The sequence below is a fragment of the Panicum virgatum genome, chromosome 1N, assembly GCF_016808335.1.
Source record: "Panicum virgatum strain AP13 chromosome 1N, P.virgatum_v5, whole genome shotgun sequence".
Taxonomy (NCBI): domain Eukaryota; kingdom Viridiplantae; phylum Streptophyta; class Magnoliopsida; order Poales; family Poaceae; genus Panicum; species Panicum virgatum.
The window spans coordinates 62,724,703-62,751,442 of NC_053145.1; the positions used below are offsets into that span (position 1 = coordinate 62,724,703).

General features: G+C 47.8%; 2 protein-coding genes across 2 annotated transcripts; one reads left to right on the forward strand and one right to left on the reverse strand.

Moving 5' to 3' along the window:
- Nucleotides 1–1,065: 1,065 nt before the first annotated feature.
- LOC120657305 lies at nt 1,066–2,930 on the reverse strand. Its single transcript, XM_039935600.1, has 2 exons — nt 1,844–2,930; nt 1,066–1,339 (listed from the first exon to the last, which is right to left on the reverse strand). Exon 1 carries the CDS (start codon nt 2,755–2,757, stop codon nt 1,849–1,851), a length of 909 nt encoding a protein of 302 aa, XP_039791534.1. The 5' UTR covers nt 2,758–2,930; the 3' UTR covers nt 1,066–1,339; nt 1,844–1,848.
- Nucleotides 2,931–5,867: 2,937 nt separating this feature from the next.
- On the forward strand, nt 5,868–26,740 carry LOC120657306. Its single transcript, XM_039935601.1, has 19 exons — nt 5,868–7,355; nt 15,969–16,054; nt 16,149–16,517; nt 16,612–16,695; nt 16,773–17,225; nt 17,948–18,014; nt 19,211–19,406; nt 19,483–19,586; nt 19,712–19,918; nt 20,148–20,401; nt 20,484–20,690; nt 20,763–20,990; nt 21,069–21,122; nt 21,296–21,361; nt 21,446–21,583; nt 21,732–21,785; nt 24,336–24,395; nt 25,212–25,578; nt 25,663–26,740. Exons 1-18 carry the CDS (start codon nt 6,062–6,064, stop codon nt 25,569–25,571), a joined length of 4,281 nt encoding a protein of 1,426 aa, XP_039791535.1. The 5' UTR covers nt 5,868–6,061; the 3' UTR covers nt 25,572–25,578; nt 25,663–26,740.

Here is a 26,740-nt window from a genome sequence, read left to right on the forward strand (position 1 = left end):
CCAGGTGGCGGCGCCGGCAAGTCGGAGCTCCCGTCGTCCTCCGTGACGTTGCAATGGCGCCCAGCTGGTGCGGGCGCCGCCGCGGCCGCGCAAGATTCCTCCAGGTCGTCGCCGTCCGCGTGCCCGGGTGGCGCGGCCGTGATGCAGCCTCCAGCGCCGCCGCAGAGCACGGCGGGGTCCCACTCGCGCCTCCATCCCCTGCTCCCTCAGCCGCCCTCCCCGGCGCACGGCGGGCGGAGCTTCGGCGGCAGCGGCCGGCGGAGCACAAGCACGATGCGGCGCTGCAGCAGAGGCGTGCCCGGCGGAGCAGCTAAGCGTCGGCGACTCCCTCCCGGCGACGACGGCTTCCGGCAGCGGCGGGCAGTGCCTTCCGGATGGGCGCGCGAGGCCGCATCCTTCCTCGGCAAGGTGGGGCCGGCGTGGGGTAGCGGAGGTCCGCTGCCCCGCTTGATTTGGCGCAACCGAGCGCCTCCGCAACCGTCCCGGACGGGATAGCGGATGCCGCTGCAGCGGTTTTTCCGCTATCCTCGTCCTCCAGGACGCGGTTGCGGATGCCGCTGCGAGCAGCCTAAGTGCAGCTGGAAGAGTCATTTTTGCCCTTGTCCCCACATAGCAAATTCATGGGCGCTATGCCGTTAACCTGCATCCCGGCCGCGCCGAGCGCGCGCACCCTGCAGTGGCCAGTGGCTACCGCCATCCACAGGGTGCCCACGATGCCACGGCTTGTCCGATGCGCCGGCTTCCTTTCTTCATGATCTCCCTGCTGACCCTCCCAGCCCCGATCCCGCACGCAAAGACAACGCCCGTCACAGGTTCCGGACGCGCACCGAGCGCCCGGCCGCAAACCCCAAACACCCGTCTTTCGTAACCCCGGCGACAGGAGGCAATAAAGAGGAGAGCATCTTCTGAAAACAACGCCGTTTTCCAGGCTAAATAGCTCGGTAGGCGTGAAAAAGAACAATGCAAACGTTGGAAAGTTAACGGTTCTGTTACTAGCTGTGAACTGTTATGTTACCTACTGCGATGACGAACTTGCAAACAAACGCAGAGAAATTGACGTGCGGGTGGCTTTTTGAACCAAATGTTATATAATTTGACAGTCGGGACGAGATGGATTCAGGTATTCAACTGTTCCCAGGAACACAAAAACCCACTGTATGCTGATGGATATTACATTTCGATGTACATAGCTCGAACAATATTGGACAGACCGAAAAAAAAGGAAAGAAAAAAAGTATTGAACAGACTGCGCTAAGTTCCAACGAATTTATCAGTACCTGGTTTCAGAGAATGAGCAGTATCTGAAAATTAGATCCGTGCGCATACTTCCACTATCCATCTGAAAAAAAAAAGTTCCCTTTCATATAAAAAATCCCTTTCGCAACACTGTCCATAGTCATCAATTCATCATCCATTCAGGATCAGCAAAGCAATTCTAGATGTGCACAAGGATGACACAATGAAATAATATAGCTAATTTCAGTCTGAAGTTCTGAGCAAAGCAGTTATACAGGCTTGATGATACTAAACAAGTAAACAAAATGAAATCAATATGGTTAAGTTTGCTGAAGCTCAACCGATTCACTAACCAAAGCAGGGCATTCTTGCCGTGCCGTTTTGTCACAGAAGTCGGACAATGCAACTTTGTCATAATTTTAAAGAAAATGCTACAGCAAATCGGGAAGAATGTTTGATCTCAAGCTTTCTCTGAACAATTCTACTGTAATTGACCCAATACTAAATCTGAAATGAGGAAAAAGTTTAAACTAATCACACGGCACACAGTCAAACAAAGGAAGGAAATCGCCTACATATCTAGTGCAGTATGGCATGGCATTCATACCCAAGCTAAGGGCCAAGGCCCTTGATGGCATCAGTGAGCAAGCCGCAGACTTCCTTGGCCAGATCATGCTGCCGCATCTGCGATTGCATCTCTTCATCAAGCTGCTGCCTCCACTTGGTTTCGAGCAATCTGCCCTCTTTTTTGCCTAATAGCGAAAGACCCTTCTCAAGGGGCACAGGCGCCATGACTCGCTCATTGGTTTTCCAGTACTCACCGAGCACCTCGGTGACCACCGGCATCATGGCTGCTGCATCCGGGACACCACGTCTCTCAGCGGCGTCCGAGTCGTCCTCGGAAGAGGGAACGACCCCGACGCCCCACAGGATGGAGCACAGGTTGCGCAGGCGACGGTCGCTCGGGCAATTAGAGTGCTGGAACTTGCTCTTCAACCGCTTCATCTTGTAGTACACCATGAACTGGTCGATGTCCGGGGAGATGGAGTCGCAGACGGAGTCGAACAGCTCGGCCATATCTGGGAGGCGCGGGGCTCGGCCGTTGCGCTCGCGGAAGGCAACGGCGGCGGCGAGGAGAGTGAACTCGTCGGCGTCGCTCCAGTATTTCTTAACGCCGCCACGGCCTCCGCCGACGCGGGCGGCCGCGTCCCCGAGCATCTGGATGCCCCCGTCGCCTCCGTCAACGCGGGCCGCGCGTCGCTGCGGGCGTAGGCTCCTCCGGATGGCGCCGCCCCCCGCGTCGGAGCTGGCCGCGGACGCACGCGCGGCCACCGCGGTGAGCGCGAGCGCGGCGGACTCCGCGGACGTGCGCCGCCTGCGCTTATGATCGCTCGGGGAGCCGGGAGGGCTAGGGTTTGGGCTCCAGTCGCTGTCGCTCTTGCGGGACGGGCGCTTCTTCGATCTGGGAGGGGAGGGAGCGTCGGCGTCCATGGCGGATGCGGACGGGCGCCCGGATGACATCGTCGCGGCGCTGCGGAGCGGCGCGGGGCGGCGCGGGGGCGCTGCGGGGCGTGGTCGGGGCGCGGCGCGGCGCGGCGTGGCGTGGCGAGGGCGCGGCGAGGGCGTGCGCTCTGTGCCGCTGTAGGGCGTGGAGCCGTGGACTCGGCAGGCTTGGGGTGGGGAAGTCGCCGGGGATCAGTGACTACGCCCGCTGCGCCGGATAGTTATATTCTTCCATCTAGACCTTGGCCCTATTTCGTCGCAAAAAAAAAAACATTGGCCCTATTTGATCCAAGGGATAATCCTTAATCCTCATCTTTTAGCTTCAAATTATTCTTCATGCATCTAAATATGTGGAATAATTTTGAGCTAAAGTCAATTATCCTTCCTAAAATCCTTAGGAATGTATTTAGTGCAAACCACAATCTCCGTGAAAACTCGTGTAAACCACGGTAAAAAAGCCGTCTAAATTCACCAAAAAAATCACACATATAGATGATATAATGATACACATTTGTTATTTTTATATCTCACAGACGAAGTCGAGTTTGGACAAGATATTTTATAAAATTGTGTATCATCATATCATCTACATGTGTGGTTTTTTTTGAATTTAGACGCTTTTTTTTGCCATGGTTTGCACGGGTTTTCACGAAGTTGTGGTTTCCACCAGATATGTTCCCAAAATCCTTAGCCCATCCAAAAGGTGATAATGAGGCTATTTTTGTATGGTTCCCACAAAAATGTGAGTATGCACATACACCCACTGTTCGCCTACTCGGCTGTTTACACCGTTTACGCGGCGTGTAAACGCTGCTCGATGGGTAGCCGTGTAGGCCGATTAGCCGTGTAATGCCGTATAAAACCGTTTCGACCATGTATAAGGCCGTTTAAACGGCCATGTATTCTGACTAATTGCTACACGGTGGGTGATCGACCGTTCACCGTTTAACGTTTAGGCTAATATTGCATACACACATGAGAATGGAAGTGAGAGGGTGGGCATTAGCCCATGGATCCAAACAACCCACTTTGGGCTGATCCTTAGCCTACCAATTCAAGGCTAAATATTATTCCTCAAAATTGACCATGGGCTAATGTTCCAAACAGGGATCACGGGCCGTCCGAGCGGCCCACCCGATGAACCCGACCTAACCCAACCCGTCCAGATTGGGCTCAGGTCGAAATTTTTGATCCAAAACTCGAAAAAACCCAACCCAACTCAACCTGACCTGAAAATTATACATGAAAAACGGGTTTTACCCAACGCGACCTGAAACCAACCCGACCCGACCACATGCCGGGTCGGGCTTGGGTATTTGACCCGACTCGACCCGACCCGACGTATGATCAGATCTAGTTGTGTTCCATGATGTGCCCGTCAGCTTGTTGCTTATTCTGCTTTACAATGTTATTTAAACCCAACAAGCAATGTGTTATAGCTATTTATTCTTTTGTTTTCCTGGTAATTGATGTCAATTTTGTTATTTTTTGTCAAAATTTGCCATATGAAAGCCATAGGCTAGATTTGGAATACTATCTTTGAACTTAACGTTTATAATAATCTACACAATTGTTGGATGCGATTATCGGAATTCAACATTATTGATGATGTTGCAAACTTTTATGTAGCTAGGTACTTGCATTATTGGTTAACCCTTTTACATTGTCCCAAATTATTAGTCATTTCACTTTTTTATATATATCTATTTTGCTATACTCCTAGATATGATATATATCTAGAAGCATAGTAAAAACTATACATACAGAGAAGTTAAAACGACTAATAATTTAGGATGGATGAAGTAATTATGTATCATATTACCCTTAAACCATAAGTAAAATTATATAAATCTTGATATGAAATAAACAATGCTTTAGTTTGGATGTCTAGACAGATTGAACTACCCTAGCAAACTTGTAGTGTTACCTTTTTTCTTGGAAACTTAGTTTGGTCCCACAACTTCACTATGTACTCATTTTATTAAGACGAGCTGATTTACTAGGATCAAATATAGCTATATTGCAAACTAAGTAACTTTAAAACGAGTGTTTGTAAAGCACAAGTATGTTCTAATCAGGAAGACATATGAAGCTATGAATGAGAATTTTATGCATGACTAGTGTAGCATCAAGCTGTTTACATTGAACAAACTCAACAGATTGTATCTAAGACAAAGACATTAAGGCTGTCTGTTTGTGCATATGTTGACCGATATATCTAGGGGTGGATCTAAAGGGGGCTCCAGCCCCCTTACCGGTCTAATGCCCATGAATCCCCCTAAGCTCCTAGCAAAATTTTAACATAAATCAAGTAGAGAAAGAAGAAAAGAGAGAGGAGGAAGAAACGAGGAAGGAGGAGAAGAAAGAAGATGATGTGGATAAGCTCCCGTCTAATTTTTTATGCTGCGTTCCCATTACTTGTCAAAGAGGGCTGAAAAACTATGTCAATTGTCAACACTAAAATACTTTCGTAGCTGTGTTAAACTATGGTAAGATTTTATTTTCATATTGTTTCACCAACCTGGGTATGGCCCAATGGCATTCTTCCAACCCACCACAAAAACCAAACCCAGCACCGACCGGATAAGTAAAATGGTACCAAGAGCAGCCCAGCCCAGCCTACGCTGCAACCGGCGCCAACGTGAAGCGTGAAACGGACGGTGCAATAAAGTTGGCGGTAACAGCAAGTCAGCAACCAGCCACGCGAGAGCGTGCATATGCGACGTGCTAGCACCGCCTCACTTTACAAAGACCTTATTTAATTGCGTTGTGTAAAATTTTTAAAAGAATATCTTCCTACATTTAAAGTACTAAATATAGACTAATCACAAAATAAATTATAGAACTCGTTCGCGAGACGAATTTAATGAGTCTAATTAATCCATTATTAGAGGTTGTTTATTGTAGTAATTTAGCGTCTAATTACGACCTAATTAGATTCATCTCGTTATTTACAGACAAATTGTGCAGTGTATTTTTTATTTCGTCCAGATTTAATTTTCCATACAGGTGCTGAAAAAAAATTAAAATTTTGAACTTTGCAACTAAACGAACCAAACCCGTGTCCGGACGCTGAGCTCCCTCCCTCTCCCCCACCCCCCACCGTCCCGTCCGCCCCCAATGGATCCGAGACCCACGCGAAAAACCCGGGCCGGGAAAATTCGCGAGGCAAGAGAACGCCCGGAAGGGAAACACAAGCTCGGGCTCGAGACGAAACCCTAACCCTAGCTCCGCCGCGCCCCCCTGCCGGAGGTCACCCCCGACGACCCCGCCGCCGCCGGGGGACTCCGGCAGCGATGCGCCCCTTCGTGGACGAGGCGGTATGAGCGGGGAAATGGCCCGCGCCGAGGTCTCGCCCGAAGGGGCGGCCCCCGGCTTCGGGGCCGACCTGTACGCCCAGGCAACCAAGGCTCTGGCCCTGCGGACGCCGTTCGAGGGCGAGGAGGCGGCGTCCAGGGTTCCCACGCTGCCCGCGCGGCTCGTGAGCTGGGCAGGGCCGGGGGACGCCCGGAAGAAGCACAAGAAGATTCAGCTCCCCCCGCCGGACGATGCTGCTGTCGAGCCTCCGCCGCAGACAGCTGCAAAGGTTGGCTTGTGGGAGCAGTTTGAGGCCTATTTCCGTCCAGTAACATTGGCTGATGTCGAAATGTTAAAAACAAAGCTCCCATTCGGCTACAACAACCTCGACTCATGTATGCTAATACCATTTCTGGGCAGTGGCAAGGAAATGATAAATCAAGCTGAGACATATGACGTGGCTGTCGCTGAAACAAGCTCGTATCTGGGAATGGGAGGTGCAGAGGTAGTCAGTAGCAGAGAGCGTGGTGAGCAAAGTGTGCATCTCCTTAGCCACAAAGAGAAAAGGGATCAAAGCGTGGATCCAGACATACATGACGTAGTCGTACAACAGATGGTCAGCGACAAAGACCTCATTAGGGGAAGTAGAGTGTCTGTACAACTGGGAGAACGGCCATTTGAAGTGGATCAAGCTGGGAGGAATGGCATTGTGTTGGCACAATGTGTTGAAGAGGAAGGAAGTTCACTTAATTGGTTGTTAGGAACTACAGGCCGGTTTGTCCTCACTTCAGAGCGACCCAACAAGAAGAGAAAGCTTTTGGGTGTGGATGCTGGGCTAGAACAGCTTGTTCTGCTTCCACGCTTGGGAGCTAAGAAGTCTTCAAGCTGTGATGTTTGTTGTCTTGGAGAGAGTTCCATGGACTCCAATAGGATAGTTAACTGCAGCAACCGCAAGGTGTCGGTGCACCAGAAGTGCTATGGTTTGCGTCTTGTGCCTGATGGGCAATGGTTGTGTGCTTGGTGTACATATTTGGAGTCGAATAAAGATTCTGGCAGCACCCAATCGACGCCTTGTGTTTTATGTCCAAAGGAGAAAGGGGCTCTTAAACCTGTTAAAGTGGAGCCTACTCGAAATGCAGATGTTAGCCACCTGAAATTTGTACACTTATTTTGTAGTCTCTGGGCACCAGAGGTTTTAGTGGAGGACATGGAATCAATGGAACCTGTAACTAATCTCGATAGTGTCCAAGAGAATCGGATGAAGTTGACATGCAGCATTTGCAAGGTTAAGCATGGTGCATGTGTTCGATGCAGTCATGGTATGTATTTGCACCTCATATCTCTGATTCTCCTTAAAAGAGATCGTGAATATTTGACATATACCATTCTTTTGTTTATGTGCTATCTTATTTACGAAAATACATTATCTTGTAATTTCGGAAATGTAGAAGTCTGTAGATGCATTAGTTTATTACTTCAGCTTTGGCTTAGGCTCTGGGTCTGGGTATTTTTGGTGCTTATCAACAGTCTTTCTTGATTTCAAATTCGACCTGCCAATCACATGATATCTGACAACTTGATCCTGCTAATTTTTTCAATTAAAAATCATGCAATCCAAACTGGCATGCCGCACATAAATGGGCAATTTTTCAAAAATTAGGCTTGTTACGCTGTGTGGATCATGGCATTCTGCCTTCAGTACCAGGCATCCAGGTCACAGCACAAAATGCTTGCTAAAATAGGTTTGCCATTTAGCCCCTTTTATATATAAGCTTCCGCATGGGACGTCGTCTTCTGAATTGCTGGCCTTGAAAACTATTCTTTTTATATTTGCTAGGGGCATGTGATGTGAGATAATTAGTTCATTCCTTGTTCACTTTGCTGTAGTGATGTAACTAACTAAGGCATTTTCATGTGTAAACCCTATGCAAGTGCGATATAATTAAATTTTGTTTTGGAAAGGGAAATTGGCACACACCAATCAACTGTTGGTTGTAGCAACACAACAAAATTTGAATTATTGTGCAATATTTAGGGAGCATCTGTGATATGCCTTTCTCAATCAATGAGTTTTATCACCCACATATCTTACATTTGAGTTTCGACATACCTTCATATGCATCAGTTTACTAAGTATTATTCATCCCACAAAGAATGACACAATAATTGATATCGTGTAACCAGCCATTCATTTCAAATCTCAATCAAGTGTTACCCTGACATTTTAAACTACTATAGGATCTATATATGCATATGTATTTCAATTTTCAATAGATATGGTAGAATCTGCTGGTATTTCATTTTGTGTTGATGGACTCTGTTTCATGACTATCGCGAACACACTACATGAAAAATGCTTGCTTCTTTGTTGCTTGTGTAGTTGCTACAGTGGATTTTGTCCTCTATGGCTATCTGATTTTAAGCAAGTTGGATTGCCCTTTAGCCAGCTGAGTGGACCACACAATATTCTTAGTATTCAAAGTTTTATGATGGAAACAGCAAAGCTATGATGCTATGTTTGTTCTGAATATTTTATTTTCCTGCTAAATACTGTGCTTCATTGCTCTCTGAGGAAATGCCTCTTACATGGATGGCATTTGTCATCATGCTCGCATCTTCTTCCAATGCTCTTCATTTGATCATGGGAACCTTAAAATAACTTGATTCTTTCTGCAATGATGCATAAGGGCATCAGGAACGTTTATGACCCAACCTGACTGTAAGCTGGGTCCCACCGACCCTAAGGCCAACATGCGTTGTGTTTAAGACCCTGACCGGCCTTTGAGGTGGACCCCATGTTCCAAATAGAAAAAAAGAAAACCCAATACTGGTAGCTTTTCCTCCCTGTTGGAGTATATTGAGCCCATGTATAGAGGCCCATGTATAGGTCTATATATACCCACCCATCTAGGGTTTGGAGGAATACATCAATTATTTCCTCTCTTACATGGTATCAGACTAGTTTCTTTCCCTCTCCTCCTACCCAGCCGCCGCCGCTGCCGGTAGCCATGGCCGGCCGCCGGCGCCGCCCCTCCCGGCGCCGTCTCCCTTCTCCCCTTCCTCCTTCCCTCCCTTCCCCTCATCTTCCTCTGCTGCCGCGCAGCAGGCGCTGAGCTCTGCTGGTGCCGCCGCATCCTCTGCCTGGGGCGCCGCGGCCTCCTGGCTGCAGATCCGGCCCGTGGCCGCCCTGCAGCCCGTCGCCGCCGCCGCTGCAGCGGCTGGCGCGGGCGCGGGTGCCGGGCCCCGGCCGGCCCCCGCCTTGGTCTCCTCCCAGCCGCCGCCCGCCGCCCTGGTCTCCTCCCAGCCACCACAGGATTGCGCCGCTACGGATCCCGCAGCTGCTGCCGCCGCAGCCGCCGGGGGTGCAGGCGCGGGGGGGGGGGGGGAGCGCCGCCCAGCTGCAGCCTCCCCTGCAGCAGGCACTGAGCGCCGCCGCTCAGCTGCCGCCTCCCCTGCAGCAGACGCTACAAGTGCAGCAGCGGCCCACGGCTGACGCTAATGCAGCTGTGGCCGACGTCCAGAGTGCCCGCGCTGCTTCCCAGCGCGCCGCCGCCGTCGATCCGGCCGTCCTGCGGGCCGCGGCGCAGCTGCTGCAGGCCGCGGGCGTCGATCTGACCGCCCTGCAGGCCGTGGCGCAGGTGCTGCAGGATCCCGCCGCCGTCGCCGTGGCCCACCGCGCTGCTGTCGCCGCGGGCAAGCAGCCCGCCGCCGACGCCGCGCCTGATGCCGCGTGGACCGGGCTTGGAATGTCGCCTGCGGATGCGCCGCTCTCCGCCGCCGCCCTCCGCGGGCAGCAGGCCGACGCCGCTCTCGCCGTGGCCCTCCTCGCCGCCAAGTCGGAGGCTTCGGCGGCCCAGGAGCGGGTCCGCGTGGCTGCCCTCGCCTGGGAGCGCGAGCGCGCCGCGGCCGACGCCTCCGCTCTCCGGGTCGCCGAGGCGGAGCGCTTCCTCCGTGCCTCCTCCGGCCAGCTGCCCGTCGACAACGAGTCAGGCGCTTCTTCCTCACGCCAGGCGTCGCCCGCTGGATCTGGAGCCCGGTACAACCCGACCGACCCCATGGTTGCCCAGCTCCACCTCCAGGCTGCCGGGGTCCAGAACATCAGGGCCCTGGTCTCCGTCCTCCTTGACCCCGCCTCCTCCTCCTATGGCCGCTGGCGGGACCAGGTTCTGCTCGCCCTCCGCCGATACGCCCTCGACGACCACGTACTCGTCGACTTGCCGATCGAGGCGCGGGACGTGGCGTGGCTGCGCCTCGACAGCGTCGCCATGTCCTGGATCTTCGGGACCATCTCCCTGGATCTTCAGGACCTCGTCAGGGTCCACGGCGGCACCGCGCGACAGGGTCTGGGTGGCGCTCGAGGGGCAGTTCCTCGGCAACGCCGAGTACCGCGCCCTCCAGCTCGACGCCACCTTCCGCACCTTCGAGCAGGGGGACCTCTTCGTCGGTGAGTACTGCCGGCGGATGAAGAGCATGGCAGATGCTCTTCACGACCTCGGGGATCCGGTGTCCGATCGGGTCCTGGTGCTCAATGTCCTGCGGGGCCTGAGCAGCACCTACGACCACCTGAAGGGCTGGATCGCCCGCCAGAGGCCCTTCCCCACCTTCCTGCAGGTCCGGGACGACCTCGCCCTCGAGATCACCAGGGGTCTCGCGCCCGGATCGTCCTCGCCCATCCCCACCGTGCTCGTCTATGTTGCCCGGATACACGGATACGGATACCGGTACGCGATACGGGGATACTCCGATACGTCATTTTTCCAAAAACAAGGATACGGGGATACGCCAATATATATAAAAAGTAAAAATAAATAAAAGTTTCAGGAACTAGAATGTGAGAAAATAGAAGTTCCAGGGACTATAATGCGTCATAAACTCATATATTCATATGTTCTATAATTATTAGAAAAGGGAAGGGGCAAAGGAAAAAAGAACCAACCTTTTCTTATCTGTTCGTCTGTTCCACGAATGGATGTCGGATGTCTTCTTCCCCAACCTCCGGCACTCTCTCTCTCTCTTTCTCTGTGTAGCAGCCAACTCTGGCGGCCGCGGCTCCTCCTCTCCCTTTCCGGAGGCTGCGGCTCATCCTCTCTCTCTAGCGGCCGCGCGGGCCGCGCGAGCCGTGCGAGACTGCTGCGGGCCTGCGGCTGCGCGAGTGGGGATGAGAGGGTGGCACAGCTGAACGGAGGACCTTTATACGAAGCGATTGAGTGGTGTTGTTAGGGTTTGAAGGTATCGGACAGGTATCCACAGGTATCCCATGAGTATCCGATTTATTTTTATTATTTGAAAATACCTAAATAGTCCGATACTTACGGGATACGTATCCGAGAGTATCCGTGGAGTACAGGTATCCGATATGGTATCCGATACCGGTATGTGATTTTTGCGAAGTATCCGCGTATCGTAGGCGCTTGTTGCTGCTCCACCGGCCTCCTCCGCTGCTCCTGCCACCTCCCTCCTTGGTGCTGCTTCCGTCGGGCAGACCGGAGGAGGGGGGGGGGGCGTGGACGTCGTCGGCGACGTGGTGGTTGTGGTGGCACCGGTGCCCCTGCCTCTGGGGGTACCGGCACCGGTGGGGGCTGTAGGGGTGCGCCGACTCCGGCTCCGGTTTCCGCTTCTGCCCCTGCCCCTGGAGGTACGCCCTGGCCATCTTTCAGTAACCCATGGTCAGGGCGCATCTCGATGTGGCTGTTCCAGGGTCCGGGAGGGGGGCCTCGTCCTCAGCTCCAGCCGGCGGCCATGTTCACTGGCGCTGCTCCACTCTTCGCGCCGTCCTGGACCCCGCCCGCTCAGCCCAGCCAGCAGCCGACCTGGCCTGGGGGTGGGACCAGGCCGCTCTGGCGCAGTCCTTCAGCACCATGGGACTGACGCCACCGACCAGCACCGAGTGGATCGCTGACTCGGGTGCCTCGTTCCACACCACTCCTGATGCTGGTATCCTCTCTTCTGTCCGACCCCCACACCCCTTTTTTCATTCTTCTATCATGGTTGGTGATGGGTCTTGCCTTCCTGTTACCGTTGTGGGTTCTGCTCCTCGTCTTCCTAATGTTCTTGTTGTTCCTCAAATGGTTCACAACCTTCTTTCTATTCGTCAGTTTACTGCTGACAACTCATGTTCTATCGAATTTGACTCTTCTGGTCTTACTGTGAAGGATTCGGCTTCCCGGCGTCCGCTCCTCCGATGTGACAGCCCGGGGCCCCTTTACACTCTTCGGTTTCCTGCTTCCGCTGCCTCGTCTTCGGCTTCTTCGTCTACTGCTTTTGCCGTGACGCCTTCTTCCACCACCTGGCACCGCCGGCTTGGTCACCCCGGCCACGACGTTTTGGCTCAGCTCAGCCGTAGTACCGATGTTCCATGTACTAGGGCTTCTGCTGAGCACCTCTGTCATGCGTGCCAGTTAGGTCGTCATGTTAGACTTCCGTTTTCTTCTTCGCATGCTGCGCATGTTTTTGATCTGATTCACTGTGACCTGTGGACATCTCCTGTACCCAGCATGTCTGGCTATAAATATTATCTGGTCATTGTTGATGATTTTTCTCATTACTCCTGGACTTTCCCTTTGCTCGCCAAGTCTGAGTGTCCACTCAGTTCGGCCTCACCGTTAAGGCCGTCCAGTGTGACAACGGGCGGGAGTTCGATAACTCCACCTCCCGGTCCTTCTTCCTGTCTCGGGGTGTTCAGCTGCGTATGTCTTGTCCGTATACCTCTCCTCAGAACGGCAAGGCTGAGCGGATGATTCGCACGACGAACGACGTCGTGCGCACCCTTCTGATCCAGGCTTCTCTGCCCCCGCGCTTCTGGGCTGAGAGCCTCCACACCGCCACCTACCTGCTCAACCGTCTTCCGTCCACTGCTTCTTCTGCTCCCACTCCACACCACGCTCTCTTCGGTACCCCGCCTCGCTACGACCACCTTCGGGTCTTCGGGCGTGCGTGTTACCCTAACACTTCCGCCACCGCTTCTCACAAGCTGGCGCCCCGCTCGACTCGTTGTGTGTTCCTCGGGTACTCCCCTGACCACAAGGGGTACCGATGCTTTGACCTCACATCTCGCCGCGTTCTGATCTCCCGACACGTCGTCTTTGACGAGTTGGATTTCCCCTACTCCACCTCCTCCACACCTTCTCCTGACCCCGAGCTGGAGTCTTTGTTTCTGACTGACTCGGTGGTTCAGCCATCGTTACCTGTCTGTCCCTTTTCTGCAGGTTTTCCCGGCACGCCGGCACCACTTCCGGCATGCCACGCGCGGCCCCCGGACCTCCGGTCGTACCACGCGCGGCCCCGGTGCCTTCCCCTGCACCTGTGCGGTACGCTCAGCCGGTGCAGGTGTACCGGCGTCGCTCGGCGCCGACTCCTGCGCCGCAACGGTACGTTGAGCCGGTGCAGGTGTACCGGCGTCGTTCGGCGTCGCCACTGGCGCTGCCTCCTACTCCGGAAGCTCCTGCGACGCCGACATCGGAGCCGTCGCCGCCACCGCCTCCCCCGGCTCCCTCTCGAGCCGAGCCGGAGGTGTACCACCCGCCAGTCATCCATCGGGATCCTCGGCATATCCATCCCATGGTGACTCGGCGGATGGCGTCTCAGGCCGCGACTCTCGCCGCCACCGAGGGAGAGCCGCGGGTCTCTCCGGTACCCTCCTCTGTCCGCGACGCCTTGGCGGATCCTCACTGGCGTCGCGCGATGGAAGAGGAGTACGCGGCTCTTCTTGCCAACTAGACGTGGGACCTCGTGGCTCGTCCGTCTGGTTGCAATGTGGTGACTGGCAAGTGGATCTGGACGCATAAGCGTCGGGCTGATGGCACACTGGAGCGATACAAGGCTCGCTGGGTTCTACGGGGGTTCACTCAGCGACCTGGTGTGGACTATGATGAGACCTTCAGTCCAGTTGTGAAGCCCGCTACAGTGCGCACGGTACTCTCGCTTGCGCTCTCGCGCTCTTGGCCTGTGCACCAGCTGGACGTGAAGAATGCGTTTCTTCACGGCACTCTGTCAGAGACTGTCTACTGCTCTCAGCCAGCGGGATTTGTGGACTCGAGTCGTCCGGATATGGTCTGCCGGCTCAACAAGTCTCTCTATGGTCTGAAGCCGGCTCCTCGGGCTTGGTATTCTCGGTTCGCCACGTTCTTGCTGACACTGGGGTTCACCGAGGCTAAGTCTGACACGTCTCTCTTCGTCTACCGCCGTGGGGATGAGACTGCCTATCTGCTGCTCTACGTCGATGACATTGTGCTCAGCTTCCAGTCAGCGGTTGCTTCAGAGTGTTATCTCCTCTCTGCAGCAGGAGTTTGCTATGAAGGATCTCGGTCAGCTCCACCACTTCTTGGGCGTCACTGTTGAGCCTCGCCCGTCTGGTCTTCTTCTTCACCAGCGGCAGTACGCACTCGATATTCTGGAGCGGGCTGGGATGACTGATTGCAAGCCCTGCTCCACTCCTGTCGACACTCAGGCGAAGCTGTCTGCTGATCTGGGTGATCCGGTGGCTGATCCTACTGCCAACTGGAGTCTGGCCGGCGCTTTGCAGTACGTCACCTTCACCAGGCCGGATCTCACCTACGCTGTCTAGCAGGTCTGTCTCCATATGCATGATCCTCGGGAGTCACACCTTGCTGCCCTGAAGCGTCTCCTCCGCTACGTCCGTGGCACTGTGGACCTCGGCCTGGTGCTTCACCGCTCGTCCTCAGCTGAGCTGGTTGTCTACACCGACGCCGACTGGGCTGGCTGTCCGGACACTCGCCGCTCCACTTCCGGCTACGCCGTCTTCCTGGGCGGAAACCTGGTCTCCTGGTCGTCCAAGCGGCAGTCGGTTGTCTCCCGCTCCAGTGCCGAGGCGGAGTACCGTACTGTCGCTAACGGCGTGGCGGAGGCGTCCTGGCTACGACAGCTCTTGGCGAAGCTCCACAGCCCGCTCGCCAAGAGCACGCTCGTCTACTGCGACAACGTCAGCGCCGTGTATCTCTCCACCAACCCCGTCCAGCATCAGCGGACGAAGCATGTGGAGATCGACCTACACTTCGTGCGCGACAGAGTCGCCATCGGCGATGTTCGGGTACTCCATGTCCCGACTACCTCCCAATTTGCTGACATCTTCACCAAAGGACTGCCCTCCTCGACCTTCTCGGAGTTTCACTCCAGCCTCAACGTAGCCGGTGGCTAGTTGTGGCTGCGGAGGGGTATTTGCCCTTTTGTACTCTATATGTTCTATCTTCTTGTCCAGTCTTGAACACCGCTGCGCCGGTAGTTCAGACTGCGGGAGGGTGTTGGCTTTCTTGTTGTCCAGTCTTGAACACCGCTGCGCCGGTAGTTCAGACTGCGGGGGGGTGTTGGAGTATATTGAGCCCATGTATAGAGGCCCATTAAGAGGCCCATGTATAGGTCTATATATACCCACCCACCTAGGGTTTGGAGGAATACATCAATTATTTCCTCTCTTACACTCCCTGTATCTGACGCATCTTGTACCCCCCACCGCTTTTTACTCACTGCTGATTTTTTTAATTGTTGAGGCTGGGTCTCAAGCTTGAGTCTGGTCCTACGCTTTTTGACCTTAGGACCTCCTTGAGACCCCCTGCTCTTGTGTATAAGGTTGACCTGAACCGCTTAAGACCCCCTCTTTTTTATCACACTATGGATGCCCTAATTGGTTTTGTTAAAAAAAAAGTATCGTGCTGGATATCCAAACAATGGCTTTGAACCTGATATCACAAGTTTTTGTGTTAAGCATTCTTAACTTGAGAAAGGAGCTCAGTTGGATATTTAGCCAGTTTCCGAGGAGCTACTCAAACTCAAGATGGAAAACTGGGTTTATATCTCAACTTTATCCTAGATTTTAGGATGTAAGCGTGTTCAGTTTCAAGCTCTTTCACAATCTTCCCCTAGTTCATGTTCTTAATACTAGCACTCAATAACTTTACTAAGCTTTGTGTGTCTTGTAGGGACATGTCGGGCGGCTTTTCATCCGATATGCGCAAGAGAGTCAAAGCATCAAATGGAGATATGGGGAAAATCTAGACGCTCTAATGTTAGGCCTTTTGTCCTGATGGTTGTTGGTTGCCATTAACCTTAATGAGTTCAGTGTGGCTCACTTCTATTGTTTTTTTGCTTCCCTCTTGCAGGTTGAATTGAGAGCATTTTGCTCAAAGCATTCTGCAGTTGGACACACCAGCTTAGTCAAGAACAGTAACCATGCTTCTGAACAGATTCCTACAGAGTCTGGCCGAAATACTACAAACCTCATCACCGGAAAAATTCCAAAACTAAGATTCACACGCAAAAACAAGGACAAATTCATGAATAGTGAAACCAGTACCTCTAGCTCTGGTAATCTGATCAGGGTCGAGACTATAGAGCAAGATGCTTTGGCTTATACAGTTAGAAATGCAAATGCTCAACCAATTCGAAGCTGGGAAACAGATACTGGGCATCCATCTGGTGGTGGGGACCGTATAAGAAGTTCTGGTGATAGTGCTGTAGTGCTTAGAAAGGTAACTGTTACTGATGTAATGCACAGTTAGAGCACATGAATTTACTTCCTAACTTTCACGAAACAAAAACATTAATCTCCGGCTGGTTTTGCAGCTAATTGACAGTGGAAAGGTTAGTGTTGGTGATATAGCATCTGAAGTGGGTATTTCTTCAGAATCCTTGGAAGCTGCTCTCGTGGTACTTCATGCACATATCTTACATATTTGCTATTTTAACTTATTTACAATCCATTTTGCTAATTTTCTGATTGCCAGGGTGAAACTACCACGTTTTCCCATGGTTTGATGCTAAAAATTATCAAGTGGCTCCAAAATTCTGTGCATATGCATTCTGTTCAAGGAAATGCTTGCAAAGGGAACTCGGTGGTGCTGCAAGATAACAATTCAGATGGGTCTGATACCACTGATACCGTTGATACGAAAATTCCATTGGTCCCAGCTGATGATAGAGACTCAATTGTTGATGTGTCGGATTCTGCTGTAACTGAGCCCACACTGACACGATCTAAAAGTATCAGTAAGATTCTGGAAGGAGATAACACAACATGTGCAACTGGTCTGACTATTTTACAAAATGGAAACAAGAATATGGTTAAAGATGGGGCTGATCTTGATTGTTCTCCTGCTAAAGAATTTGCAAAAGAACATACTCGAGTGTTCTCCCCAATTGGCAGCAAGGGTGTTTCAAAGCAAGAAAAGGGAAAATTGGTAAGAAATATGATCTATAAGCATTATGTGAAATATGACCTGTGAGCATTATGTAAAGCTTTGTTTCTTGCCTCCGAACTGGTTTTGAGCATGAAGTTTCACACTTTCACTGCATGGGCGACAGTTTCCCTTTTTTTTGTACATGGAAATTTGTTAGACTTTTCCGGTAGAGATTTGTAAGTAGGAAGACATTTGTTTTGTTGCCCCACTAGCCAGGTACCTTAAATGATATTATTTTTTGCTAAATGGCCAGTTTATTGCAATAGAAAGCTTAAGCTGCTTGTGATGGAAGGCCCCCCTTCTCCCACTTCCCCAAACCCACCCACCCCAACCTCCCTGTCTCTCTGAAAGGTGTCATATTTCCTATTTTATTCCATTGCAAATAGTTGAGCTGACCATAGAGAGAACTGATGGTTATAAGGGCTGCTCACCATTAGCATGTCTCCCACTTTTCTGAAGTTCTAGTTCTCCGATTTACCTTGTCTGCCAAGGGGTGTTGTGTTGTCGTTGTTTTATGGTCCTCGTGGCAAATAGTTGAGCTGACCATAAAGTGAACTGATGGCTATAAGGGCTGTTCACCATTAGCATGTCTCCCACTTTTCTGAAGTTGTAGCCCTCTGATTTACCTTGTCTGCCGAGGGGTGCTGTGTTGTCATTGTTTTATGATCCTAGCGAAGTAATCTTTCATCATGGATGCAATTTGATTCACATCCTTGTGACAGATACTGAACAACACATATGGAAATAAAGAATTTGGTACTTACATGGAGATACCAAATGAAAATCGAGGTAAAATATTTTGTGAACTATTACTTACGACTTTTTATTCCATTGATTTATCAAAAACCGCTAGGTTTCTTTTTGGGTTATCTTATTTGAAATAACAAATAAAACAAATGAATCACTCCACAACGAATAGCAAAAAACACTACCTTAGGCCTGTTCACTCGAAAAAGAAACTCTGTGCACGTGCAAGTCCTAACTACAAGGCATATCATTATTCACTAATAGTGACTGGTTGAAAAGGTTACCAGATAATCTTGGTGTCAACAATTTTTGGCTCCTGATTGTCCTTTCCCATTCAGGAGGAATCATCATACCAATGCTAACAGTCCTCATTTCCATGTTGGTAAATACTGCTATGTACAGGAACTATAAATATTCTGTGGCTAATAATATTTCATGATGTAAGATAGAGTTGCATGGAAGTTCCACCTTGTGAGCTGTGGGTGGCTTACTGCCTTATTTGTTGGGCTAACTCACCTCAGGGTTTTAGAGCCATGGAATTGGAATTTGTAATATTTCAGTTGAAGCCAAATTAAAAATAGATGAATTTGAAGACATAACATTTGCTCATGGTGCTTTACTTGGTTGACCAGTCCACTTAACTACTTAAGGGTCTTGTGAGGTGTTGATTTTTATCATTCTGCTTCAGCATCCTCTCTACTTGCACATTGCTGTGTTTTGAATATCAAGTTAGCTCTGATATTGTAGATATAATGACCATTGTTTCATTGCCCTTGTAGCATTCACTATTTCATTTTTGAGGGCTTCCTCAAATGATCAAGTACGCAAGCAATTGGTGTACTACAAATATTTGTAGTTGAAACTTAGTTCTGCAACCTAGAATGAAGCCCCAAAGCCAATCCTCAAGTAATCAAAGCAATTGTGCATTGAACTTACCTCCAAACTTACTAATCAAAACTAGTTTCATTGCCATGCATGTGCTACTGCTTCTGCCTGGTAGTGTACTGTCGTGCAGGTGTAAGGTCCATAACAGATAGAATGTTCCGAATTGCGATTAATCATAAGGAATAATACATCTTTTACGAACCTGGATCAGATTGATCTAACTCCTGGTCTTGTCAAGTGGAAGCCATGAGCATTATGCCATTATCTCCAATATTTGTTCCTATGTATTATTCTTCATTCATTTTCTGTTAGTTGTTCACACAATTTGTGGGTCTTACTATTATTATGAGCAGGTGTACTACTTGAAAGGAAAAGTGATAATTTAATTGAGGCTGTACTTGGCTCAAGCTCGAAGGAAGGAGTATCTTCACTTGATCATTGTTTTTCTCAGGGTGATCATGCTAGAGATGGTGAAAATTCAATTGAAAATGGCTCTGGCACTCCTCGTGGTTGTGATTCAAGTTGCTCTCATGGACAACCATTTTTCAAGTAAGTTGCACGTGCACAAGTATAAATGATCGGATATTGGTTCTTCTGCTGTTCACCCCTCTCTTGATGTATGCAGCTTTGATGATTCACATTCTTATATTCATCCCTTCATTAAGAAAAAAATATCTCATCATTGGGACATTACTTTCAATCAGAATAAGAAAGCTCCGAATCATCATGGTAAGTCCTTATTATTTCTTCTAAGCTAAATTTCTTGGTTTCAATTATTCCATGTTAATGTTGCAATTAGTATTTTGTCATGTCAAGCTTTGACTGATCTCACATTTTATGTCCAATGTTACTAGAAGAACCTTCATGTCCTCACAAGAAACTATCTGTCGATTCCTCTGAAGAACATGAGGATGCAACAGATACAACTGCATCATATAAAGTTTTGAAAGAAAAATCCTTGAGAGTTCTCGAGCATGCACCTGATGATGAAGTAGAAGGAGAGATGGTATACCTACAAGCTAGACTGCTTGACAATGCTGTTGTTCTGAAGCACAGATACGGTAAGTATTTTTCTCACTGTTTCTACTTTGTGCATCCTGTGTGCTCAACATACACATATGAAGAATGATATAATCTTTTGACTTCTTCATTGCCCGTATTCCAACCTTGTCTCACCTCAATACTGTGCGTGAAACTGTCCGATAAATGAAGTGCTTGATTCCTCAGTTTCTTCAGTGCAGTTGTTATTTCATTAGTTTCATGAGATAGCTTTCTATTTCGTTCTTGCAGAAAAATTGATAGCAAAGGTTGTACAGAATCTTTCTCGTGAGCTGGATGCATTCAGTAGAAGAAAATGGGACCTTATTTTTGTGAATCAGTTTCTTCGTGATGTTAGAGAAGCTAAGAAACGTGGGAGAAAAGAAAAGAGACATAAGGAAGCCCAAGCTGTACTAGCTGCAGCTGCAGCTGCTGTTGCATCCTCTTCACGGAATTCAACCATGAGAAAAGATGCAAAGGAAGATGCAGCACCTGCTAATCAAGAGGTTTTTGCTGTCTTTGATTTGTCAATTGAGAAATTACTATGTGATGCAGATCTCATGGATCTCACCTTTTTGTTTTGTGTAGAGTTCTCCAAAACTTGTTGCTGGATCTTCAAGAGTTGGGCAACGGACTAAAGATTCATTAAATTCATCCAACAGCAAAGTACCACCAGTTAACAAATTTGGCAGTTTTCATATGCCGATCTCCTCAAATGAAAATGCACTCTATTGTGATGTATGCATGCGAACTGAGACTGTCTTGAACCGAATATTTATCTGCTCCAGATGCAAGGTGCTTTGGATTTTGTTTGAGTTCTCATGTATTTTACTATATTGGGTTTAATAACTCGGACCTTTTTACCAGGCTGCTGTGCACATAGATTGCTACAGAAGTATGGAGAATTCTATTGGCCCCTGGAAATGTGAACTTTGTGAAGATCAAGATATTTCTTTAGAAACTTCAATCGCTAGTGATAAATTAGATTGTAATGGCAAAAAATTACCCTTTGCACGGTGTGGTATGTGTCATGGCACATCGGGTGCTTTTAGAAAAACTGCAGATGGGCAGTGGGTTCATGCTTTTTGTGCTGAGGTAATTATAGATGATAACCTCCTTTTATTAAATTTCCTTCTTGTTTTAAGTCTTATATTTTTTCAAATACTTTCACAGTGGTTGTTGGACACCAAGTACGTAAGGGGACAAGAAAATCCTGTGGAAGGAATGGTACACAGCTCTATCCATTATTGTGATTTTCTTATAGTTTTGATGTATTAGAATTAATAGAACATCTGCAACTGTTTTTGCTGTTCACTTGATGATAATTTTTATCTTATTCTGAGTGTTGTTGTAACATGTTATTTGTACCATATCATTTATTGGCTGCTCAACTCTATCAGGAAAGCCTTGTAGAGGGAAAGGATACTTGTTATCTCTGCCTCCGCAAAGTTGGCATGTGCTTAAGGGTACACATCATACATTCCTGCTTATCTAATCTAGACTTAGGAAACCAAACACTCTTGCTAAATTTTGTCTCTCCCAATATGCAGTGTAGTAGTGGGGACTGCCACATTACTTTTCATCCTACTTGTGCTAGAAACTCTGGTTTCTACATGAACACAAAAGGGTTTGGTGCTACATCACAGCACAAAGCATACTGTGCCAAACACAGCACACAACAGAAGGAGGTAAATCTGAGTATTTTTTAGTAATAGATCTCTTTATCTATGTGATGCTTGTTTTGCTCCTGACATGGGGCTGAAGGTGCATTTTATGCTCCATGTAGTCGTGTGTTGTTATAAATGTGTAATTACTTTTCTGGATATTTTTACGCAGGATGATGCGCAACGGTATGGACCTGAGGAGCTCAGGAACATGAAAAGGATGAGGGTTAGTATCTCTGATTTACTTTATATTGTTTTCCTTTGTTTGGTAACTTAAAAGAGTGTTTGCTCAATTACTAAAAAATAATACAAATGCTACTGTAGAATGTTTGAATACTCCAAGTCCTAGTGTTTGAAAACGTATATTTTGCTGACATTCTGCTTTATTTAAATCACTAAAGAATTATGTCCATTTCTGTTCTCCAACTATTTATACTTTTAATATTAGCTCCAAACAAGGGCTTTGTTATGCTGTGTTTGAAATGTCAATTTTCTGGTGATACAAGAGCTCATGATCAGTTATGTGGAGATCAGTCTGGCCGGGTTACGGGGGTTTACTCAGCTGGTTTGGCTGGGATTTCTTCTCAATGCATAATCGTGGGGCGTTTTTTCCCCCCATCAGTCAAGTTTTGATGTGGAGATCAGTCTGAAACTAATAAGTTATCCTTAGCTACCTTGTAAAAACCATGTGGTTTGCCTGTATCTTGTTGAATTAGCTACATACAGTTTTGGTCTACGTTATACCAACACCGCAATTATTGGGGCAGATCTCATCAGTTGTTACTCGTACACATAGGGTTTTTTTTCCTTATAAATCCTCCAGGAATCTGTACTCGTGTGACATGCAGTTCTACGTTTTATTTGTTTGGTTATTCCCAAGCACCGAGTTATGCATATAAGGATCCTTTTAGATTCTATCCTCCCATGATTTTCAAGGAGCTAAACTCATGGGAGACATGGTGTTTTTATGGCTTATGCAGAAAGGATTTCATACATATACCAGCAATTTCCTCGTAGATGCTTTTTTTGATATATATCCTGGTCAGAAGTTGCAACATGTTGTAGTTTATCTTGGGCAAGAAGGAGCAGTTTTAAAGTTTGTGTGCATTGGCTAGCTAGTTTGTGCAGAGTGGTTCATGTTTCCAGTGTGTTATTTTCTTGTCATCATGATTTATTACTGTTTGTTTGTTGGCTTGGCTCCCACTATGGTATTCTCAATAACTGTGGAACGTCCGTTTGATTAGATTGGACTAAAAAAGGTGATGGACGAGGTAATAGGTAGCCCCTTTTTTTTAGAAAATAGGATAAATTGGCAAATTTAGATCTGGTTGGAAATAAATGTATAGGTGCATCCACATGTTAATCTTTTTACATGTGTCCTGTTGCATGACGAACATAAATGAAATGTGAAAATGTATGTTCTATTTTGTAATGCAAATACATGAAATGTGCCTACTAGATTAGGTTTAAGCGGAACATGAAACATCTTCGAATCCGACAAAAAGCATTCCCATGATCTGAGAAACGACTCGAGAAGGAAATCGTAAGATCATTGATTTAAACTGAAAGCTTGATAACTTGGATGACACGCACAATGAATTCATTTATTCACCAGGTCCAGCGTATGTAGTAGTAGTAGTACAGGTTGGATGGTTGCCTAATCAACTGGATTACATGCCAAATTAGTTACTAGAAGAAAGGAATGAATCTTTCTTCTGTTGGAATGCAGCTGCTACGTACCCCAAGTGTTGCCTTGGTGCTGTTGTCAGACATGGCACAGTCGTGCGGGCCGTGATGCATGAGAGCTGACGGGAATGCCTGTGACACGGTACAGATGTACAATAGACATGTAGGCAGCCAGGCAACGAAACGTTACGCATGTACAGAATTATAATATGGTGAAGATTAGTAAAGCTCATCTCTAGCCAACCTGAGCTCTGCACAAATCAACAACGCACCAAAGCGAGCCTGACGAAATCATGCAAAGGAGCAAAGCGTGTTAGTCATGCGGTCGCAGGAGCACTTGGAGGAAGAAGCAGAGTGGCCCAGTGGATGCCAATTAGAGTATATTTGGGATATCTCTATAATAGGTAGGTTAGGATTGTATCCGGACTCTACCATACCGTAGGAGAGGCTTGCCCTCCAAGTCATGTACCCCAATATATACCGGCATAGGCCTCAATGCAATAATAATCCACGCATTATACAGAATTCTATTATTCTACAATGCCAACTCTTTGCGATGTCGGATGTGATCGTGTAGATGGAAACCAGGATAGTCGGTTATTTCTCTTTTTACGTTTAGCTAATCGTTTAATCTCTTCTAAAAATCAAGGGCTCAGATTTATTTGACCTCTTACCTCCTAGGAAGTAACGGAATACCTTAGTGACCCTTGTTTGCTACTTATTACTTATTTTAGTTGTAAATTGATATACATGAACCCTGTTACCAAATAGGCAGCCGAAGGGGTTACGTGTACAAGGTAATGTTTGCACAAAGCACCCTACACTAGGTGGAGAACACAGCACACAATATAATCAAACAGTTTTTATATGAATAATAGATCCAGGAGCAGGATCAATCCTTTCGGCATAATACTCAAGTTCATTTCTGTTTTGCTATCCGCATGATTCATTCATATCGATATACTTTGCTAACTCGTGGAACATCTAGGTGTAATTTCTGGGTGTCATTACTCACGACTTGAGTTTTGTTTTTTGAGAAGATGCCCCTTTTATTTTAGTTCTTATGAGTATACATATTATCCTTTTGCAGGTTGAATTGGAAAAATTGCGCCTCTTATGTGAGAGGGTAATTAAGAGAGAGAAGGTGAAGGTATGTCTAGATGGAAATTTTAGTACTTATATGATGCTGAAAGTTGAGATTATGAGTATATGTCTGTCATGCTTGAATTAGAAATACATCGTGAGACATAGTGTATTCATTCCCCCCCCCCCCCCCACTGAACTATCAACCACCCTTTGAATAATTAGAGGTGCATAGGCTAATTAGGGGGAGTTAAGGAGTAAGTGCATGGGGTGGATGTAGGTTTGGGACACTTCTTGGCCTTGGGCAGAGGGAAGTCATAGTATCCTCCACGGTGGCCCAATTTAGTTTCATAAAAAAACCCAGATGCTGACAGGCTGACACCAGTACGACATTGCGTTGGCACCTAATAGCTTCTTAGATCTTTGCGAAGTTCGCAATATCCTTTTTTTTAGATACAGGGCTGTAGTCCCTGCCTTTTCTGAAGGAGCGTGGGAACTGGGGTTAACCAGCTCCATTCCTCAGAGCTTGAGCAGCTGCACAAGTTTGCAATATCTGGTTCATGCGACTTCCTCTTTTTCTTATATTGCAGTTGCAGTTTTTGTTCAAAATACACGTAACTGTATACTGGGTCAGTTTTTGACTTGTACGTAATTCATTTATAGATATATACAGTGAATCAGAGAGGTTTTCATGTTATGATAAGGGAGGTGGTTGTCGTGTGTTGTTTCCTGTGCTCGGTGATTCAGATTCTGGAAACTAAAATTATTGACTGATAATCTGAACTTAAAACTGGATTTTTGGCATGTAAACATTAACCAGTTGTTCCAGTCAGCATATTTCCATCTGACATCATAGCCTAACACTGTTGTGTATTAATGTCAGAGAGAGACGGTTTTGTGTGACCATGACATAATTGCCAAAACAAAGGATAGTGTTGTTTTCTCCTATCTGGCATGCGGAGCAAGTTCAGAATCTGCAACTACTTCAGTTAATAACAGATCGTACAGTGGAACAGCGCAAAGATCTGATGATGTCACAGTAGATAGTACTATTTCTGGAAAGAAAACCATAAGGTTTTCTCTGAATAGCAGAGATGCTGAGAGAAATACAGCTGATAGCTCGAGGACATTGATATCATTTAAACGCAAGTTGAGTGAGAGGGGCTTGCATGCTGGTAAGCAACTTCCACAGAGACTAGCTATTACCTCACAGAAATTAGAAGATGGAGAAAAGAAGACATGATAAGAAGGTTTGTGCCTTTTTACTCCTCTTTTCTAGGTTTCTTTTCTTTGCCTCGCTGTGCTAATTTGTGGAGCACATAACTATGTAACAGAGAGAAATGTTTCAAAAGGAGCTTGTTATGACATCTGATCAAGTTTCTACACAGAATCAGCGCCTTCCTAAGGGTTATGTTTATGTTCCTCGAGATTCTCTATCTAAAGAGAGGCCATGGAATCGAAATACACAGCCCCATACTCCACAAGAGCCCGGTGGATAGGATCAGTTGTGATCAAGCTGGTTGATTTTCCCTCAAGGAAGGCTATAAAAACTTTCACAAGCTTGTTCTTTGCAACTGAAAACCACCAGCAGCAAGCAGGGCTGGCCAGTGCAATTGCCACAAGGGTTTCAGCCAAATAGTGATCTTTTTGGACCCAAGTTGCAAAATGGTGCAGAATTATTGTGCAACTTTATGGTATGGCACCATAACAAGAAGGCTTGGCCCCCCACAGGTAACTCGGATGATCAGCAATATGTGCGAATTGACCTGCCTGGGCGATACCAAAGAGAGCCTACCAGCTGTATATATGGGTTTTCATTTCTGAGCACATATTTTGTAAAATTGCCTGTACATACTTTCCTTTCGGATGCTAGTTTAGTTATGCAGGAGAAGAAAAGGAATTACCAATCCTTTTAGGTTGGGCAAGATAAGGAAATTACATTACATTGGTCCTTAAGCTTGGTTCAGGATAAAATGCAGTGGTGTTGACCCACAACATTGGACTTGGACAGAAGCGTCTACTTGATTGTTAGCTGTAGGGATGGTAGAAGTGCCCAAAATCAAGGTGCTGTTACTGCTGTTTGCAGACTAGGTGGTGGTAAGTAGTATCGTACAGGCTTATGCACTATGGCTTAGTTATTTGGTAGCTGGTGGCTTTCCGAGAGCCTTTTTGTTTTTGGGAAGTAGTGATTTCTTTACTTATTCCAAAGTTTAACTTTTTTTATTTCATGATAGCAGCAATGGGGAAATTAACTTGTAAGTTCTTAGGTTAATGTATGATAGTTGATTTTTTAGAACTTTTATATGGGATCCTGATATATTTGATCTGAGACAGGCGTTTTCTGCTTGCCGTCCAGATTGTAACGACTGGTAAAGCATATTTAATCATCTGTTCAGATTGCAGTGGTCCATA

Bases quoted from the DNA above. Each gene is read 5' to 3' on its own strand.
- LOC120657306 (XM_039935601.1), top strand. From the start codon at position 6,062: ATGAGCGGGGAAATGGCCCGCGCCGAGGTCTCGCCCGAAGGGGCGGCC. The intron at 20,402-20,483 runs GTTTTTGCTGTC...TGTTTTGTGTAG, and splicing joins CAGCACCTGCTAATCAAGAG to AGTTCTCCAAAACTTGTTGC. The intron at 20,991-21,068 runs GTAATTATAGAT...ATACTTTCACAG, and splicing joins TTCATGCTTTTTGTGCTGAG to TGGTTGTTGGACACCAAGTA.
- LOC120657305 (XM_039935600.1), bottom strand. From the start codon at position 2,757: ATGTCATCCGGGCGCCCGTCCGCATCCGCCATGGACGCCGACGCTCCC.